Source organism: Danio rerio, chromosome 2, assembly GCF_049306965.1.
Source record: "Danio rerio strain Tuebingen ecotype United States chromosome 2, GRCz12tu, whole genome shotgun sequence".
Taxonomy (NCBI): Eukaryota; Metazoa; Chordata; class Actinopteri; order Cypriniformes; family Danionidae; genus Danio; species Danio rerio.
In genome coordinates, this window is record NC_133177.1 from 50502914 (window position 1) to 50524830 (window position 21917).

At 33.7% G+C, this 21917-nt stretch overlaps 1 protein-coding gene across 2 annotated transcripts in view; it reads left to right on the top strand.

Moving 5' to 3' along the window:
- Positions 1-616: 616 nt before the first annotated feature.
- Positions 617-21917, top strand: part of wu:fb63a08 — a 41846-nt gene continuing 20545 nt past the window's right edge. Inside the window, exons 1-9 of one of the 2 annotated variants that reach the window (XM_073930149.1) lie at positions 617-735; positions 815-855; positions 4384-4473; positions 8973-9208; positions 10771-10852; positions 10954-11306; positions 13572-14112; positions 16764-16960; positions 19125-19505. In XM_073930149.1, coding sequence (XP_073786250.1) covers positions 659-735; positions 815-855; positions 4384-4473; positions 8973-9208; positions 10771-10852; positions 10954-11306; positions 13572-14112; positions 16764-16960; positions 19125-19505 — 1998 coding nt within the window. In that variant the 5' untranslated portion in view covers positions 617-658. Of the gene's footprint in view, positions 736-814; positions 856-4383; positions 4474-5665; positions 5677-8972; positions 9209-10770; positions 10853-10953; positions 11307-13571; positions 14113-16763; positions 16961-19124; positions 19506-21917 lie in introns of those variants that run through there. The other variant, XM_073930150.1, reaches the window with a different exon arrangement.

Consider the following 21917-nt stretch of genomic DNA (forward strand, 5'->3'; position numbering starts at 1 on the left):
AACAAGCGTAATTTAGAGGCCTTTGCCTTTCATATAAGCCACTTTTGATACCAAATGATCAACTAGAAGTCAAGTTATTATTTGTTGTTCCTAAAACTTGAATAAGCGACAAGACTTCTGTCAGGTAGTGTAGGATTAAGGGACCAACAGTAAAATATAGAAAATAAAATATATTACTATTTTATTATTATTTTTAATAAAACATCAAATATGCTAGTAATAAACATGTTAAAATAGTTGAATATGTTTTCACAACAGCATTACCAACCAGCTTACACCAGATCTGGCTAGTTTAAGATGTTTTATTTCTTCTTCCAAAGACCTTTCTTTGATATGTTGTTATCTAATATTGCATTATTGCATTAGACGTAATTAAAGCAACTGATGCAACTCCATAGCTGGACTTTGGTAAAATCACGACTTGACATAAAGAATGAAATAAGGCACGGTTTACCTCATCAAGCGGAGTGCAATTCATCTTTGTTACTGTAACTCAATAGCAGAAAAACCCTGCCCTATGAGTGGGGCATCATTAACAAATCCACACCTACTAGGGGTCAATAGTGCATTTTCATCACCTTCATAACAGCCATCGCATTCAAACTCTTCTCATTGTCCCGTGAAAGAGGTACAATCCAGACCAACACCAGAGGACAGTATGCCAGCAGACACGTATCTAAAGCTGCTCGCAGTAGTGGCTTACTTATGTGTTATCAACACTGATGCGCATTTAGGGTAGGTTGCATTCCTACAGTATATGAACAGCTGTTTTCCTCCTGATTCACATGTTATTAACATCATGTTTTCTCTGCAGAAGTTTTCCAGTTACGCTTCCTGACTGGAGGCCAAATGCAGGTAAGAGTTTTGTCAAATGCTTTACTCTTAAACATAAACAATGTTAGGTATTCAAAGTTTGGAATACATTACAAGTTAATTAGATCTCAGAATGTGCCATAAATAACTGTGACCACATTTGTAATGTAATAAGTAATGTACAATTATTATAATGCATTTTACTGTTAGTTTATTGCGTTATTTAAATACAATCATGCACTACAAGCTGAAAAAAAAAATGTCAGATTATTTTACTACAATTCAGAGAGTGAAGATTTGATACTAAAACAATACTTGACACACAGTTAGGCATGGGCCGGTATAAGATTCTGACGGTATAATTTTGGATAACAATATCATGGTTTCGCGGTATTGTGATTACTGCTCTAAAATATATTCTTTTTAAATGTCTGGGTAAAAAACAACTATTTTGTCCCATTTTGAACGCAATATATTTTTTTTGAGAAACATTTAAAATATTTTGGAACAGTAAACGTGTCAGGCTAAATGACTTCTACTGTCTTTATTTGTTTCAAAAACTGATTTATTTTTTTACAATTTAGAACAGCATTTTTTCTGCTGGTCATACTGTTGTCCTAAAAAACAAACAAACAAAAAAAGTAAATAAATAATAATAATAATAATATAATAATAATAATAATAATAATATCTAAAACAAAGGTTTTTTATATATAATTATGTATTTTATACGTTAATTATTTGTAAGAGATAAAAACAAAACTGTACACAACTATCTATCTCTTTCTCTCTCTCTGTCTATATATATATATATATATATATATACAGAGAGAGAGAGAGAGAGAGTTGTGTGTAGTTTTGTGTATGTATATATATATATATATATATATATATATATATATATATATATATATATGTGTGTGTGTGTGTGTGTGTATGTGTGTGTGTATGTATGTATTTATAATTTATATCAAATTCAGTACATATATGTTTTATATCTCAATATAAATAAACATTTTCTCGAATTGCTTGTATTTATACAGTGCTCAACATCATTGAGTATACCCCATTTTGAAAATTAATATTTTTATCCATTTCTTAAGTATAGCTTATATTTTTTGGTGCACTTAAACAAAACAGATTTATTAAACATATATATTTATTTAAATCATATTTTAGTCACTGAACACAAAAAAATATATTTTTATTTAAAGAAAAATGTTGAAAAAAATATTGCAAACTACAAAATTTTAAACATTTTTTTGTTTATTTTAAATTTTGTTCTTTTTTTAAAAAGAAAATTTCCCTAACATAAAAATTTGTATGAACTAATTTTGGACCATTATTAAATAAATAAATAAATAAATAAATAAATAAATAAATAAATAAATAAATAAATAAATAAATAAATAAAAACTTTTGGTTTAGATGTGATTAACGGTGTTTAATATTTTTCCAGCACTAATAATAATATCTATATTCATAATCTTAATAAAGTTCTGCATAATAGAACTCTATACATGGATTTCACTGGCTCAAAATGAGGTAGACATGCTATCCCGATCATAAAAACATTTTGCATTATTCTAATGATCGAATCAAGAAACATTATTTTATGTGAAAGGGCTTAAAGTTACTATAATTAAGTAAAACATGACTAAAGCTAATCTGTTCGTTTACTGTAATCTCACATTCTTTACCTACAAAAAAGAAACACAACAATAATTGATGGAAAGTTCCAATAATCTTAAACTAAAGAGAAAAAAAAACTGTATATAACTGTTATTCTTTGGCTGTTGCTAAAAAAAAAGTGCAAACTAAAGCAAAATATGCACATACCAAATATTAGCATACTGTATATGAATAAATTAAAAGTAAAAAAAATACTACTTAAGAGAAGAATTCAAGTTATAATGATCATACAGGGTGATTCAAAAAGTATACCACAACTTTGAAAATCTGTGTTTAATCAAAGAAACATAATGGAACCTTGGGTAATTAATCAATGTGAAGAGTACTTTTTCAGAACAAAAACAAGTTCATAGATGTTCAATATGTCCCCCTCCAGACACTCGAGTGAAAAGTTGTGGTATTTTTCATTTTTTAATCACCCTGTAATATTTAATATCCTAATGAAAGCAAAGGAGTGATTATTTTATTGTTTGATAACCACAGACAGCAGCGTTTGACTGCAACAAAAAAAGATTTTTACCACATTGTTTACGACAGCTCTACCAACAAACACCTTTAAAACCACCGATCCATAAAATATTAAATTTCCCCAATGTTTGTTTTTTGTCTTTAATTATGAATATGGTAAAGCTTTATCTATAAACTAGTGTGTTCCATATAATGAATATTCTGCCAATATGGACAAATGATTTTAATGACAACTTTCTCCAATTTAGTCTAAATAGTGTAAATCAGTGGTGCCCAACAGTGGGGTCCTGTCCCACAAGGGGGCCTAAGCTAAGCTATTTAAAAAAAATGTGGACAATTAGGAGAACAATCAGGTTGCCTTTTGCATGTTGCATGTTGCATGTTTTGCCTTTTATCCCCTGGCTGACCAAAAAAATGGACAAATTTGTAGTCTCACTGATTCGCCTTCTGCAGCTATTGTTAATCACCCAAGCATACTGGACCCAGGTGAGGAAGCTCTAAACATTTGGGTCACAGCGCTAGTAATACTAGAAGCACCAAGATTGTTACCTGAACTATGGATAAATTTTATTTTCTCGAAGCAGATACCCTGACCCAGCCACTGTGCATTATCTGTGCCAAAGTTCTTGCTAACAAATGCATGAGACCATCCAAATTAATAGCATATTTGGAGATGACTCATCCTTAATACCGCAAGGTGTACCCAATACAAATAGCCTACTGATGTTTTGCTTTCATATTTTACATTAGGCGATTATTTGTGCATAAAAATATCTACATATAGTAACAAACAAACTGTCTTTATTATGACACACCCACTACAAACTTATGAGCAATAATATCATTAAATGTGGAGAGGGGGCCTTACAATATTTTTCAGGGGAAAAAGGAGGTCTCAGGCAAAAAAAAGGTCGGGAACCACTTGTGTAAATTATAACAATTACAATAAAGCTGTCAGTTGTTCACACAATTACCGTTTTCTATATGGTAAAAGTGCACTATATAGGGGAAAAATAGTTCAGATATTTTTTAAAGGGGAAAAGCTTAACAATATGCCCTGCCCTGTCTTGTTGTTCCAGTGGAAATCACGTCAACACATCGAATAACACTCTATGTTTCAAGCCATTTCAAGGGATCTTTAAAGTAAAGTGTTAACACAAACACTTCAGCGGTAGAGGACCTGTTTGAAACCCATCAAGCTCTGATGAGTTTGAACTTTTTCAGGCCACTACAACCCCAGTGTGACCAATTTCTCGCAAGAGTAATCTCTGACACCAACATCTGTTATAACAAGACAAACTGAACCATGTTTTCAGTTTGTTTCTAGTTTTTGATTAGGCTCTTTTTCTTTCCTCACTCTGCTTTTGATTTTGTATTGTCCTTTAATCACCTCTCCCTCCTACGCTGTAGAGTATTTGGCAAAGTGTGACTTTGGCAGTGACTTGCCATCATCTTGTGATTGGACCTCAGAGGGCCCCATCAGCGCTCAGACGGCAACAGGTAATTATACTGCTGAGATCAAATTGCTGCAGAGACTGTCACGCTTTTGTGTTATTCACTGTTGTTTACCGCCAATCCATTCACCTACGACAACAACAACAGCTATTTAATAGCTTGGTAACAGCACGTAGCAGAGCTTCTTTAATACTTGTTATTCTGTTCTTCAACTTGACTTTCAAGTACACTAAGCACCACATTTATCCACTTGTATGATATACAGCATTGATTATCATGCACAAAAGCTCAGAGCAGAGTGCAACCAGAGTCTACAATGTTGCATGATTGCAAGCAGAATTAGCATGTTGTGACCATGTTTCTAGCATGAATCGGCATGATTTTAGCATAAATTAACATGTTGTTAGCATGTTTCTAGTGAATTAGCATGTTTCCAACATTGATTAACGTTGTTAGCATGATTCCAACATGAATATGTATGTTATTAGCATGAATTAGAATGTTGCTAGCATGTTTCTAGCATGAATTAGCATGTTGTTCACATGAATTTGCATGTGGTAGCATGACTCTATGAGAATGGTCCTGCCCAATTGAGCCAGGTTTCTGCAGTGTTTTTTTTTTCCCCTTTACTGTCACCCATTGGTGAAGTTTTTTTTTCCTCACCACTGACTTGCATAGTTGGCGACTTCGAGCTGCGCCTCGAAGAATTACTCTTCAGTGTTTGGACTCTAAGCAGTGAATATTAAAACACATTAAACTGATCTGAACTTAAACTCTGAAAACTGAACTACACTTTCAATTAGTTTCAATTACACTTTCACTATAGTTTCAATTCACTATTATCTTATATGTAAGGCTGTTTTGACACAATTTACGTTGTAAAAGCGCTATAAATAAAGATGTATTGACTAGCATGTTGCTAGCATATTTCTAGCAATATTAACATTTTAGTAGGGTCTTAAAACTATTAGCATGTGTTAGAACAGCTGGTCACAAGCCATGAGACAGTTGCTAGGGTGCTGAAATTGGTTGCTAGGGAGTGGCTAGTAAGCTTAAAGGTCATCAGTGATTGACTGCTGGCTAGACTGAGTTGAATGAGGCCAGACTAAAGTCTGTATGACAGTCTAATGTAAAGTTTTGAGTTCACAAAGGTTGATCCAATGTTAAGTCAATGACAGTCTTTACAATGGAAGTCTATGGGACAGTTGCTAGGGTGCTAGGGTTATTATAGCTGAAATCTGCAGGAAGGTAGCTCTCCAGGAACAGGGTTGGCGACCCCTGCTCTAGAGTAAATAATAGATAACTGTGACCAAATATTGCCTTTAGATATAGCCTGAGCTCATTACATTTCACTTTAAACCACTATACAGACATTCATCAAACTCCTGAATAAGTGGCGATCAGGGGAGTGCTGGAAATCTCACCTCGGAAATCCAAACACATTTTCAAATAGGCATATCCTTATAAATAAATGACAAAGTTAAAATCTACTATACTCGCCTAAACAAAAAGTCTCACAAATACAATATGAGGTCCAACGGCCACAGCATTCAAACTATATTGATTTTAGCCTTCTGCTTTGCACTCGCTGTGGGCTGAGTGATACACGTAGGTAAAAAGGCTGAACAGTGCCAATACTACTAGAATATTGCACAGCTGTAGCCATTCTGATTTAAGAAACAGAAAGAACTGTTGTATAAAGTAGCATAAATACATAAATTAGGATAAATGGCAAAACACACAAGCAAATATACAAAAAAAATTAAGCCGCAAGCAGCATTATGGAAGTTCAAGCATTTAAAGACCTTTAATGCTGATCAAGCCAGAATTTATGGCTGACATTAAAACACATTCTCAATGGACATAATGTTGACACACAGGAAAAAAATGGTAAAATAAAAAAATATTTAATAAACTGTTTGATTGACAACTGGTGTCTTTGAGAAAAGCTGCCCAGAAAGAGCAAATCTACAATATATGTAGATCAAGTGTATTTGTAAAAAAAAATCTGTGTAAAATCAGCATTTTTTATGTTATTTTGCTGTGAAAAGCACAGACAGCAGCAATAAGTGGTCTTGTGCTGCCATCTAGTGGCTAAAATGGTGACTGAACCACAAAAATAAGCAAAATGACACACTGAAACTATTTTTACTTTAGCGCTACCTATTGTGTGATCTCCATTAAATTTTGTATGCTTGTTTACAGTCATATGTCGCATGTGCACACCATATTTTGTAAAGTTTTGAGATTTTTTTTGTTTTGTTTTAACAGGCATGTAAGTGCGTGTAGACACACCCATTTTGTAATAGAACTTGTTATAACTATATTTGATGTTAAAACCATGTAATGATGAATCTTTAATGAATGCTTTAAGTGGCAGGAGTTTAGTGCTTTTGGTTTTAGTGTCAAAGGTTTCAGTATGAGCAGACTAGAGGCCAATCTATTTCAAAATTTGTACAGAGAGGCATGAGTCGAACATGCCCACCAAGTTTCATTCAAATTGGTCATCGTTAACCTTGTTTATTGGGTGCTCAAATTTTGATTGGCCGGTGGCAGCCATGTTGTGATTCCATCTTGAACAAAGACATGGTGATCTAAATGTCATTTTTATGTTTTTTTTTAATAGCACCACCAAAGTCAGCAGATTTTAATGTGATCTCAAAATTACCTTATATATACACATGTACCAAGGGATATCTCGTTCTGTTCAAAGGCTATAGCTACAATTAGCATTTTGCATACAATTAGCATGGAACTTTGTGTACAGTTTCACGTGACAATCAAAATCAAAATATTCAGTGTCCAGAACTGAACAGGTTTGGTTCCGATCAGGCAAAAAACCTAGGACTAGTTTGCAAAAGAAGGTTTCGGACAAATCTTGATGTAGCAGAAAAATGGTGGCCACATAGCGCCACCTATGGACCGATTTGGACGAGTCATGGTTTCTGAGTAGCGTTTAAACATACTGACCATTAGACCAAGTTTCAAGTCTTTGGGAATTACATTTTGGTCTGGCCGTTCTGCATTACGGCTGAAGAAAAATACAGTAATGATAATAATAAAAATCCAAACAAAAACAATAGGGTTTCAGCACTACATGCTTGAACCCCTAATAAAATGAAAATAAAGTAAATAACAACTACTTTAAACTTAAAATAAGAATAACCTTACTAAACAGCATTCATCCAGGTGTGAATACAGTATTGATCATGACTCATACTGTAAAATACACACAAAACCCAAAGTTCAGATCAGAGTCTAACCTGAGGCACATGTTAGCTTTGAGTCTGTAAGCAGGTGATTTGATAACGGAAGTGTTTATGACAGCATGCTTTTGGAGGTCAGTCTATGGACTAGAAAGAGTGCATGTTATTATTTGAGCTTCTGCGTACACACATGATAAGCTCAGAGTGTTCAGTGGGAAAATAAAAACATTGGGTTTGTACCATTTACAGCACAGGTAACAAGACTAATATGCAAGTTAAACTATTAATAACTATAACTTCATGTAGTAAAACTAAATAAGACATCTGAAAAAAAAACTACCAAAACCTTACAAAAATGACAAACACGTTGAAAATTACTGAAGCATTTACAATAATAATTATGTACAAAGCAAATTAACAACAGTATCGTTATGATACTACAGTAGGTACACTGAATTTTATTTAATTAATTATTAATATTTATTTAAGTTAAATTTGATAAAAATTTTAATTAATTAAATATATTTTACACTTTTTTAACATTCAATGAGCAAGAATGACAGGTTTAGTCATTAGTTAATGTTAGTAATAGAGCCAATTCAGTTTGTGGGGGTGATTGGGAGGTCATGATGGGTAAGGGTCGATGGAGGGAATTTAGCCAAGACACCGGGGTTACACCCTTACTCTTTACTAGAAGTGCAAGAAGTTTTAATGACCACATAGAGTCGAGACCTTGGTTAAACGTCTCATCCAAAAAATGGCGCTCATTGAGTGTCTACTTCACTTTATTGGGGCATTAGGACTCACAAAGATTGAGCGCCCCTTGCTACCTTCACTAACACCACCTCCAACAGCAACCTAGTTTTCCCATGTGGTCCCCCATCCAGGTACTGACCAGGCTCAGCCCTGCTTAGCTTCAGTAAGTAACCGGTCTTGGGCTACAGGGTAACATGGATGTGGCTTATCACCTAAAATCTAAATTCATGGTTGTTAACATTAGTTGAAACACTGTGAGTTAACAAGGACTAACAATGGAAAACTTTAATTTCATTAACTAACATTAGCAAATATATTTAAATAAAAGTAATAAATGTATCGTCCATTGTTGGTTCATGTTAGTAAATACAAAGTATCATTAAATGATGGGACGTTAGAGTAAAATGTTACCAAAATCATAAACACATAAAAAAATAAAACTAAACTAATAAATATTACTTAAACATTAACTACATAATATCTAATTTAATCTATCACCAAAAAAACGCATAAGGGGTGGATGAGTTCTCTTGCAAACCACTAAAAATATTCAATTTTTTTCCTTTTCTGTCTGCATTATAGAGGAAAAGAGTCCATCTGGTGTGTTTCATCTTAAGAGTGGACCTCTTAAAATCACAGAAGACTGGTGTCTGGAGTTTTGGTACCACAAACCCAATGAAAAAAGCTCTGATCTCAATGTTCTGCTAGTGGATGGCATTCTGAAAACACTGATTTGGACCTCAGAGGGTTCCGGCGTTGGAGACTGGAGACAAGAGTTCATCACGATCACAAAACAATCTGATGACAGCAACATCCAGGTACTGTGCAGCCATTCAAAGATTTAGATTTAGGTGTTGGGAATCTTACAGTGGAAAATAGCTGATAATGTTAAAACATATCTTAGGGTGCATTTAAATGCCACTGATTTTATTTAAAAAAAGAAGATTCTTAAAACGTTTTCAAAGATTGTCACAAGCCAACAAAGAGTCTCAAGAAAATTAAATGCACTTAAAAAAGTTAACAAAATCAAATGAGGAAAAAAGTAAAAACAGCTTTGTAGAAATATACAGATATAAATATAGCCAATGAAGACAGATTTGAAGAAAGGAGTTGAAATAAAAAAGAGAAATTGTCACGGCCAACTGAGACTGGTTTCTCTCGAGGTTTTTTTTTTCCTTCACTTTTGTCAATTCGTGAAGTTTGTTCCTCACCACTGTTGCGACTGGCTTGCTTGGTTTGGGACTTGTGGAGCTGCGCATCAATGGATTTTCTCTTTAGTGTTTGGACCTTTAGCATTGAAAATTAAACCATACTGAACTGAACTAAACTGAACTTCAACTCCGAAATCTGGACTGACACAGGGTCATAGAACTTCTATGTTAAGCTGCTTTGAAACAATCTACATTGTAAACGCACTATAGAATTAAACATGTACCCTGGTTTTAAAATTATCAATTGCGAAACTTACTTGTCCGTACGATTGTCATTTTTCTAAAAAAAAAAAAAAAAAATTAAAAAAAAAAAAAAAATATATATATATATATATATATACACATATATATAATATACACATATATATACACACACACACACACATATATATATATATATATAACTGATTAGTTTTTATTATTAGGTAAATTTTACATTCGCCAATCCAAATAGGGTAACCTAAAACCCGGATTTGAACATTTTCAAAGAAACCTTAAAGTTGATTTTGAGTATATTGATATATATATAAAATATATATATTTATGTGTGACGCACTTTGTTTTTGGTCTAGGGGTGAAAGGTTCTTTCTTTTTTTCTTTCCTTTATAAAAAGTGTCAAGATAATAACAGTACTTTGTACAATGGAAACTCTGTCAAATAAACAGTACTACAGATCTTCAATTTGATATTTTTTATCAAATCGTATCACAGCAAAAAGTCCGCTGGTTTGAGTCTTAACTGAACCTGTTGTCATTTCTCTGTAGAGTTTGCATGTTCTACCCATGTTCACGTGGGTTTCCTCCAAGTGCCCCAGTTTCCCCCACAGTCCAAACACATGCACTATAGGTGAACTGAATAAACTTGACTGTGTAGAGTACGATTGTGTGTGTGTGTGTGTGTATTAAAGTCAAGTCAAAGTCAGCTTTGTTGTCAATTCAGCCACATGTACAGGTGTACAGGACAAATAGAGAATCAAAATTACGTTACTCTCAGACCCCAGGTGCCTAACATAATATTAATACAAAAAAATACGTTCTTGCGACCCCTGATAAATCAGGGACTAAGCCTAAGGATGGAATTGTCAATATCTATATGGCATTAATTTCTCTGTTCACAGAAGAATTAGTATAACCATTGTCTTCAACCAACTGCTATTGTGTTTCTGGCAGGTTCTTTTTGAAATCTCACAAGGCCTGCATGACGATGGAAAAACTGCTTTTGACAGAATGGGAATACACAAGGGACGATGCGGTGAGTGGCTTATGATTATTATTATTTTCTTGATGACTTCACCAAGACTTCAATTCACCACATTTAAATGAGTTTGTAACATGTACAGATCTCATCCATAGGTTTACAATGTCAGCGGGGCACATTTTGGACTGATGAAAGCACTCGTTGCACTTGTAAAGACGATCAACTAGTCTGTTCTCACATGCCCTGGTCCAACGACACGTTTGGCACCTGCCACGTGGCCTCTAACCCACACTACACGACTTTCGATGGGGTCAGCTTTCAGTTTGACAGTCCCTGTACGTACATCTTGTCAAAGGTGTGCGATGATTCAGGACTGCTTCCGGAGTTTGCAGTGGAGGTGCAGAATGAGAAGAAAGAAGAATCGCACGTGTCCTCCATTCAACAGGTCAATGTCAACATATACGGTCTGAGAGTGTCCATGATGAGAGCAGAGAGGAGCAAAGTCATGGTGAGGCATCAACTATGAAACCTCATGATTAAATATGAGCAGAGTGCATACTGATGATAGGGGGGTCAACTTTTTTATTAATATTAGTTTGTGTTATACATGCTTCAGTGAATCAAAATTAGATATATAATCCAAAGACATCACTTCATTAATCAAACTTATTTAAGATTTCAGTGAGGTATATTGACCTACATTGATCTTTGATTAGCTATTTCATTAGATGTGTGATTCTCAAATACAAGATATGTTGATATAAAATATGGTGACAAGTTTGCATCCTTAAGGCCGATTCATGCTGCAGAGATGAATGCCAACACACACCAACAAAAGAAGTTGGTCATTGTATTAAGAATATTTCCCTATCTTGTTTTGTTTTTTACAATGCTCAGATGTTCAACGATCCAACAAGCACTGATTAAAACTGTTCAGTCAGGTCAAAACAAACTCCAACCAATGGCAACACACACTGACTAGGGTGTCATACTGATCCAACAAACTTCAACAAATAAAAATAAATAAATTCAACCTCAGGTTGTGTCAATCATATTGACACACTGCCTCAGAAATGTTTGTTCAATGTTACACTGTAAAACTCAAAAGGTTAAGGTAACTCAAACCATTTGAGGAAACCGATTGCAACAAGCCATTTAAGTTTAAAAATTAATCCAAATGAGTACTGTGAACTTAATCAATTTGAGTAAACGAAGCAATTTGAGCACAATAAAACCCAATAAATGAAGAGAACTCAAATCAACTGAGTACTGTAAAACCCAATAAGGTAAAGCAACTTAAACCGTTTGAGGAAACCGATTGCTACAAACCCTTTGAGTTAAAAAAAAAAATTATTATCTATACAAGTGCTGTGAACTTACTCCATTTAAGCTGAAGTAATGAGGTATTTTATTAACACCGAGTTCAAAACTATTAACTTTCAGTAAATTTTGAGTTACCTACCCTAATTTCATTTAATAAAGTTGACTGTTGGGTTATACAGTGTACAAAAATAAGTTCGACCTCAGGTTGTCTCAATCGTATTGACACACTGCTTCAGAAACTGTCATTAAAAACAAATTCCACCTCAAGTATGCTGAATTTGTGTAAGGTTTGTGTACGTGAAGAATTTTCAGATATGAATATTTAAAAAAAACACGCATATAAAATTTCGCCTTCAGGATCTTTACACTCTAAATAAAGATACAAAATCTGTCATTGGCGCGGTTCCTTTTAACAGGGTGTGAATTATACAATGACGATTGGGGGGGGGTCAAGTTTTTCGTTTATGTTTGGTAATATGCCTCAGTGAACCAAACTTATATATTTAATTCAGTAACATCTAATTTGAGGGATATTGAGTGGTTCTCAATAATATTTGTGATAATAAATAAACGGTGACAGGTTGGCTTTCCTTTATGGATAACCATGAAAGACTGCACATATTTTTATTTTACTGTTAAACTTCCATGTGCGAGCCAGTGTATAATAAAATACAAACTATGCATCTAGACACTTATAAACACCTTTTTTTAAAGAAACATGTTTTGTAAACACTTACGCCGTCTGTTGGTGCTCCACATTTGCCAGTTTCAAACTGATTATTTTTGGCGCAAACAGGTATTTACAGTGGTATGAACCATTGTAGTATATAGGGGTGGTCAAATGTATATTAAAGTTACCTATTATTTTAATTATTAATATTATTTAAGATACAGATAAGAGCAAACTATTTCTTAACTATTGAAGGACAGACCCCCTCACATATCTTTCAGGGGGAATCAAGCGTTAATCAGCGGGGTCAGACCACCCCAAACACACCTGTAATTTGCAACAAGCTACATTTTTGTTCCTAACAGGTCCTTAAAGCTACATAACATCACCTAAAAAGTTCAAATGTGTACCTTAAAAGCACAAAAGTAAACCTTAAAGATACAAAAGTGTACCCTAAATGTACTAATGTTCACCTGTACAGTACAAAAGTATACCTTTTAAAAAGTTACAGGTACAACCCCTGTGACAGATTTTTTACTTTTATTTCTGTGTAGTGTGTAGGCTATATGTAGAAGCAAATTATACATTTACAATGGTATGAACCATTAGAGGGGTGGTCAAACATATATTTATTTTATGTATGATCATAATGATTAATATACAAATCAGAGCAAAAAATAATTCTCATTATTGTAAGGGTGACCCCTCATGCAGCTTGTTTTGACGTCCTAAACCCTGTTATTTGTTGACATCCTTAACATCTTTTGTTGTCTCACTCAGGTCAATGGGATCTGGAAGCATCTTCCTTTACTCCTGAAATCAAACAGAGTAACGGTAAACAAGCAGGGAGATGCTCTAGTTCTTCAGACAGACTTTAAACTGTCCGTCCTCTACATGCAGTCAGGAGCCATTCAGGTGATCGTCCCCATGCAGTACTCCAACAGAATCTGTGGCATGTGTGGTAACTTCAACCAGGACCCCGAAGACGACATCAAGATCCCAAACAGGTCACAGGTTCAGATGGCTCGGGTTTTAAGGCAGAGTGTCTGTGAGGAGCCCAGTTTGCCCAAAGTCTGTTCAGAAGCAGAGGAGCAGCAGTTCTCCAGCGAGCTTTACTGTGGCATGATCACATCCAGACATGGGCCCTTCACAACCTGCTCTTCTGTGCTGAATGCAGACAGTTTCTTCCGCAGCTGCATGTTTGACATGTGCACGACTCATGGAGATCCTGCTGCCCTCTGCAATGCCATCGAGGCCTTCGGTGCCACCTGCAATAAAGTTGGCTTCTCTGTTCCAGTCTGGAGGAACTCAACGTTCTGTCGTATGTACTGATATATTTTAACGGTCGATAAAAATGGTTTCAAGTGAAATATTTGAACTTAACCAAAGAATAGGTTTACAGTGATGCAGTCACGTGGAAGTCTGTAGTCGGGTTTCCAAGCTAACGTAAATTCATAAGTGCAAATTCATGTAGGTGCACTTTCATTGACTTGTTAGAGTGGCTGACTGTAGTATTGGTAACCTAGTAACCAACAGTAAACAAGGCAAGCATAATGGAGACCGCTGATTGGTCAGACTGGTTTAATGCTCACTACATCAGAGTTTATAAAGCAAATGCATTTTTTTCTCTCAATATTTTATATAATAAGTTTAAAATGTCCTCAAGTGAATGTAAAAATTATATAGCCGCAACCCTTCTCTGGGAAACAACCACACACACATTTACACACACATTCATCCACTATGGACAATTTAGCATACCCAATTCACCTGTACTGCATGTCTTTGGACTGTGGGGGAAACCGAAGCACCTGGATGAAACCTACGCGAACGCAGGGAGAACATGCAAACTCCACACAGAAACGCCAACTGACTCGAACTGGCTTGAACCAGCGACCCAGCGACGTTCTTGCTGTGAGGCGACAGCACTACCTACTGCGCCACTGCTTCGTCCATATTATAAAATCAAACTTCTCAAATTAAGTTTAGGCATAATGATAATAGAGATATTAACATTGAAATTATAGACCTTTTTCTTGGAACGCAAAATTACCCATTATGCTTTGCGTGTATGTGCAAGGAGAATGCGAAGAACATCCGGTCGGCAGCTGATGCGTGTAAACAGTCACATTTGGACAGCTTTGAAACGATAGTTTTAATCTATTTTACCTGCTTTTATCCTCTTTGAGCTAATACTGTTGTCCATCAGCAGCACCTCCTGGACTGATCATTTAAATAAATGCGATCTAATAGGATGGAGAAAAGCTGCTGTGAGGCGTTTTCCCCTCGTTGTCAAACGGCATTTTCTGCAGTTTAAATGAAGCCTTGTCATCGCTAAAGTCAACATTTTCTCTTTATTTCAAATATATAACCAGCCCAAACAAATGTAATTCACCAAAATGTTTGACACACACATGTAGCCTGTACTGTGCCACTGACACACTGATTTACTAACGTTGACAAAGTGAAAATATAGGCTAGTGTCATTTCGAAATGACAGAAAAACACAAACCGTGGTGAATACAACACACGAAATAAAACACAAACGGCTCGCGATAAGAATGAACAGCAAATCAGCCAGCAGAGTATCAATAATAGACTTTTACTGGTCATTTTTGTAAATTGCACGACTTTCATACCTGTTAGGTTTCATGCCAGTACTCGGTTTGCTCTCTCTCTCTCTCTCTCTCTCTCTCTCTCTCTGTGTGTGTGTGTGTGCCTGTGTGTGTTAAAGAGCCGCCAAGCTAACAGCTGACAGGCCGGGACGCACACACAAACTGTACGTTATTTCTGACGGCAGACACGTGAACTAAGAGAACGTTTTTCTCCTATTTCTGACGCGCTTGAACCACATGTGACAGATTATAACGGCTTTAACAGACACATTTCTAAGTTGTGTGTCACAAAAACACTCTGTTATCCAATAAAAACGTTATTGAAACCCATTTTCGGAGCGCAAATTACCAGTTGTACACGCTGTAAACTGAAGTTTTTAGCATTCTACCGGAAGACGCTGGTCGCTATGGCGCCCTCCATGCAGCAGCCATGAAAAAGGTCTATAAGGCTTCTTAAAAACAGTAAATAAAATGTGGATTAAGACAATATCACAACTAAAATTAGATGTAAGTCTACTTCAAAGTCTATGCAAAGGCTTGCTACACTGTTCATCCATATCGCTGAACAGTTTGGAGCTCTGAATTTAACTTTCAGATTGAACCACTCATTTCTGATATGATATTTACATTCTTTAAACATGCAGCAAGCAGAAAATAGCCTTGGGTGTTGCTTTAAACCTTATTATCTCGATCTCCACCCAAAGCCATTAAACAATGAACACTTTAAGTGTGAACATAGACAAGCGATTGAAGTATTGCCAGGCAAATCATAAATCTAAATGAAAGCATGACGTGTCAGATCATTTGCGCCACTGTTAAGCAAACTCTCAGACTAATCAGAAGTCTGTTCTCCACCTAAAAACCCACACAGAAGAGCCACACTGAGTCATCGGTTATAAATCTTACAGCAGATCATATACAGTAAAGTTGAAGTCAGAATTATTAGCCCTTCTGAATTATTAGCCTGAATTAATTAAGCAAATCACTGTATAATGATGGTTTGTTCAATAGACAATCAAAAATAAAATGTTGCTTAGGAGAGCTAATAATATAGACCTTAAAATGGTTTTAAAAAAAATAAAAACTGCTTTTATTCTAGCCGAAATAAAACAAATAAGACTTTCTCCAGAAGAAAAAATATTATAGGAAATACTGTGTAAAAATCCTTGCTCTGTTGAACTTCATTTGGGAAATATGGGAAACATTTGAGAGGGTTAATAATTCTGTCTTCAACTGTGCATAGTCATATAGTCATATACATTCTTCCACACCTTTGACTGGAACATCCTGCTTCAAAGGTACTTGGAAACGTACTGTAAATCTATCAGAGAGATTGATGACAATGTTTGTGTTGTAGCGGTGGAGTGCGGTCTTCACAGTCACTATAACGCCTGCGCCAGCGGCTGCCCTCAGACCTGCTCCAGCCTAGATGCCGCAGGGCCTTGTGGGAATTGTGAAGAGCGCTGCGAGTGTGACGATGGCTTTATACTCAGCGGAGGAGAGTGTGTGCAGGAAAAAGACTGTGGATGCTGGGATAATGGACAGCATTATTCGGTAATAAAGCAGCTTAGCCATATAAAATATAAAATGATAATAAATTATTTAATACAATGAACACTATTATTCCTATTATTATTATTATTATTATTATTATTATTATTATTATTGTTATTATTATTATTATTATAAAGCAATTTACAGATATTTTATAATTGTAGGTATTTCTAATAATAGTTATATTTTCATTAAATCAAGTGTATAAAATAATGTAGTACATTTAATTAACATTTAGTTATTATAATTCTAATAATTCATAATACTTTATATAGTTATTGAATTATTATTAATAATATATATTTAATATGATGTGAATTTAATAAATAGTGATAAATATAAACATATAAATTATTATTGCTACTATTATAATTATTTCTTAAAAATATATATACAGATATTTATATGTATATTTAATAATAGTTGGTTACATTAAATCAAGAATATTACAATAATCTATGCACATACAATTAAAAACATATTAAAATAAAATTTATAAATTAAATTAAAAATTAAATTAAAAAAATTTATATTGTTATATTATTAGCCTCAAACATATATTAGATATGTAGATTGTTGTTACTATTATTATTATTATATTTATTTATTTATTAAAACAATTTATATATATTTAATGTATATCTGATAATAGTTGTTTACATTAAACCAAATATATTAAAATAATCTACACACATACATTTACATATACAGGTGTATAACAAATATATAACTACAATTAATAATTATATAGTTATATTATTATCATTAAATGTATATTACATATCATGTACAATTTATAAAAAATAATAAATTAATAAATACAATGGACAAGTATTATTGTTACTATTATAATTACTTCTTAAAACAATTTAAATATATTTACATGTACATCTAATACATTAAATAAAGCATATTAAGAATAATCTACACATACATTTTCATATGAAGAGTTTAGATGCAAAACCCCCTAAATGCTTTTTGATATTTTCTTCTAAAATTAGCATTATTTGCTCAGACTAGTGTTTGTAGGCTCAGTAATTTTACTTTGATAGTGACAAAAAAGTTATTTTTGTTGTCTTTTAAGGCTGTGGAAAAAGCTCATTTTAGGAGAAATTTCCAGACGGAATTTAGAGGTTTTTGCATCTGAACTCTTCATATATACAGTTATATAAGTTATAAGTTATATTAAGTATAACTATACTTATAATAATTAATTACAATTAATAAGTATATAGTTATATTATTAGCATTAAATGTATATTATATATTATTTACAATTCATAAAGCAAAATAACAACATTCAGATAATTTAACTAACTGCATCTCTGATTAATGTTTATCGTCATATTAATTTTGTGTTGTCACGTGTCACTTTATGTACACTGGAAGCTTCTGTAGCCAAAACAAATTGCTTGTGTGTGAATCACACTTGGCAATAAAACTGATTCTGAATAATAAATTAATAAATACAAAAGACAAATATTCTTGTTACTATTATTATTCTAATTATTTCTTAAAACAATTTATATATATTTCCATGTATATCTGAAAATAGTTGTTCACATTTAATCAAGTATATTAAAAATAATCTACACATATACATTTACGTAAACAGTTATATAACATTTAATTATTATAATTCTAACAATTAATTACAAGTAATAAATGTATATTATATGAACATTTTATATTCAAATTTATTATTAGCTAATATAATATACAAATGTTAATGTTACTATTATTATCATTATTATTATTTCTTGCAATTAACAGATGTTATGTTTATAATAATAATTACGTCTACATTTAATTAAGTATATTAAACTTGACCTGTACATTTACAGTTATATAATATTTAGTTATTATGATTAATTAATTTATGTCATTTTATTAAACAAAATATATATTAAATATTAAGTAGATTATATGAAATAAAAATGTTTATATTTATACATTTAATTTGCAATACATCGACATTTATGCTAATAATAATAATAATAATAATAATAATAATAATAATAATAATAATAATAATAATAATAATAACATATTATCAAAACCATTATATTAAAACATTTAAAAAGAATATTATATTGATTGTAAAGTTTACTATATCTTATGGTGTAAAGATGTTTATAAATATTTTGTTTACTGTCAAATCCAGATCAGTGAAACATTTATGGAGGGTGAATGTGAGCAGCAGTGCCAGTGTTTGGGCCATGATAATATTCAATGTTCACCAACGTCCTGCACGGCTGACGAACTGTGCCTGGTGAAGGACGGGGTGAAGGGTTGTTTCCCGTCCAGCCCAGTGACCTGCAGAGTCTATGGAGACCCTCATTACATCACCTTCGACGGCAAGGCCTACTCTTACTGGGGCACCTGTAACTACACCTTAGTGAAGACCTGTGGGCCTACAGACACCCAGTTCACCATTACTGCACGAAATGAGGGAAAGCAAAACTCTGCAACCTCCTCTCTAAACTCTGTAGCTCTTCATATGGAAGGCCTGCACATTGTTATCGGAAAGAACAAGCTGGTTAACGTGAGTTTTTTTTACTTGTTTTTGTCATTCATTAAGTTTTCATTTTACTATCTGACTTGTGTTTTTAAAACAATTTACACATTCTTACACAAAAATATAATAATTCGTTAAAGACATCATTATAGAGGCATTATATATAGGCTACGTTGCATTTTAGAATGCACAGATGAACACTGTAGTCTCAATAGACTGCTACGGAGACCCGAAAAAAACATGATGGTGGAGAAAAAAATTGGTGGAAGAAAAAAACTGGGTCGTAGAAAACAAAAAAGTGAAAGGAAAACATATTTTTAAGTTTTTTTGCGTTCCCTCACAAAACTGTTTATCCACAAACACTTCCTGTTCATTTCATGTAAACCCTCACGTTTCTGCCGAAATTCTCCTGTATTTTACCATTCTATTCCGCTATCATCCTATCATTAAGTATTTTTCTATATTTCTGATATATTTTTTATCTTAAAAGCACGCTGAAATTAATATTAAAGTGTCTGCATTCACTTTCTTTACATTAAAGCTGTGGGTTGATCGTCGCCTTTTATATGCAACCTCTGAACCAGTGAATGCATGCATAAGCGCGGACTGACAGACGCGCTCCATACAAAAAACTGATTCCAGATCAGCTTCTGTACACGCCATTTAAAGAGGAGCAAAAGTACAGGACACTTTTGGATTCGGGTGTACGTTTAAACAGACAGAGAAATACACTGAATAATATGTAAACATCTCCGTCCTGCATGTTTTATTTTAAACAGCTAATTGGTAAAATACGGTAAAATACGGGAGAATCTTTGCGAGGGAACGCAAAAAAAAACTTTAAAAAATGTTTTCCTATCACTCTTTTTCTTCCACCAATTTTTTTCTCCACCATCACGTCCCTTCCGGTTCTCCATAGACTGCCTTCTACTAAACCATTAAATCAACGTGATCAAAAACTAGAGGAAGAAAGACTGAACCAAAGACCCTGATAAGCAAACTAACAACTGTACCAGAGTTCAATGAGGGGAAGTTCATTGGCAAAGCACTTCCCTAATTGTGATATATACATGGACAGTTCGTGGAAACAACTGTGCTCATGAACTGCCATCTAAAATGTATGGCCCGTAATTAATGTTCACAAGAAGTGAAAATGTTCGTATTTTACTGGTAAGTGGTAAGAAATATGTTTGCATATGATCTCATCTGCTATCATTGAGTGATAACATTACTGGACTGTTCTGATAGCAACTTCTGCTTGATATAATCAGGCCTGTGGCAACGATACTGCAGGATTTAACATCAGGTGACTTTAAAAAAAAAAAAAAAAAAAAGAATTTATCACCAACACGTTTGTGACCCAGACACTCTATAAGATCTTATCTGTAACATAATGCTCTCTGACACTTACCTGCACAATAAAACAATGTGCCAACTAACGCATGACCCAATTTTCCCTTTACAAATCCTACACATTTTTGATTGATAGAAGTATTCTGTCAATCAAGGATTTTAGTAAATGATTTTTTTTAAATCAAACAATTACAAGCACAATACTGCTGAAATTACTCCTTTTTTGTGTCTTTTTATTTTCAAGAATGTTTGTTTTATATTTGCAGCCTAAACTGCCTGTTTTTGTGATGGCTTTTCTCAAAAAGTATGCCTTTATTTGCTTTAGCTCCTGTGCTTTACAGTAAAATAAACAAAAACTACTGAACTGGAGGGACTGCAAAAAAAAATAGGCAAGCAAACTTATTTCCAGACCATTATGGATTTTGTTTTGTTTTTCCTCCAAAAAAAAAATGTATATCTAATCTCTAAAAGAATCAAAACTAAAAATTGAAAAAAAATTAATCAAATTGAAAAAAAATATATGTATATCGGCACTGGTGGGAGGCGTGCATTAACCGCGCCTAAAGCGAACGAGCCAGGGCGAGCCAAGGCCAGTCGCTTTCCACCTATCACTTTCACTTGATAAAATAGCCTAAGCTATATTGAAATAACTTAAAGAATTACAAATATTGCATATAATAAAATCTCATTAAATAAATAAACCAATATAAAAGCTAGCTAAAATAATGTAGGTATATACAATTCACAAATCAAACCTTTTTAAAGCCTTATTAAACTTTTATTTTACAAAGGAATATCTGAAAAAAAAGAGAGAAATATTTGAGATATTTTCTAAAAACAACAAACACCGGAGAAGGTTTGAAATATTATTTATAAAGTATTTGGATACGATGTTATAAAATACATTTTCTACTGAGTTATTAACAGAATTTCTGTGGTGTTATATTATGGATAGTGCACTCCCTGCGCTGGTGAGACCACTCAATGTTTGATGCCAACAGTGGGTCGGTGAGTAAATGAATATGAACGAGAACTAACAGGCCCGTGCGTATAGACATATCATGTACTGCTGTACAGCAACGTGTC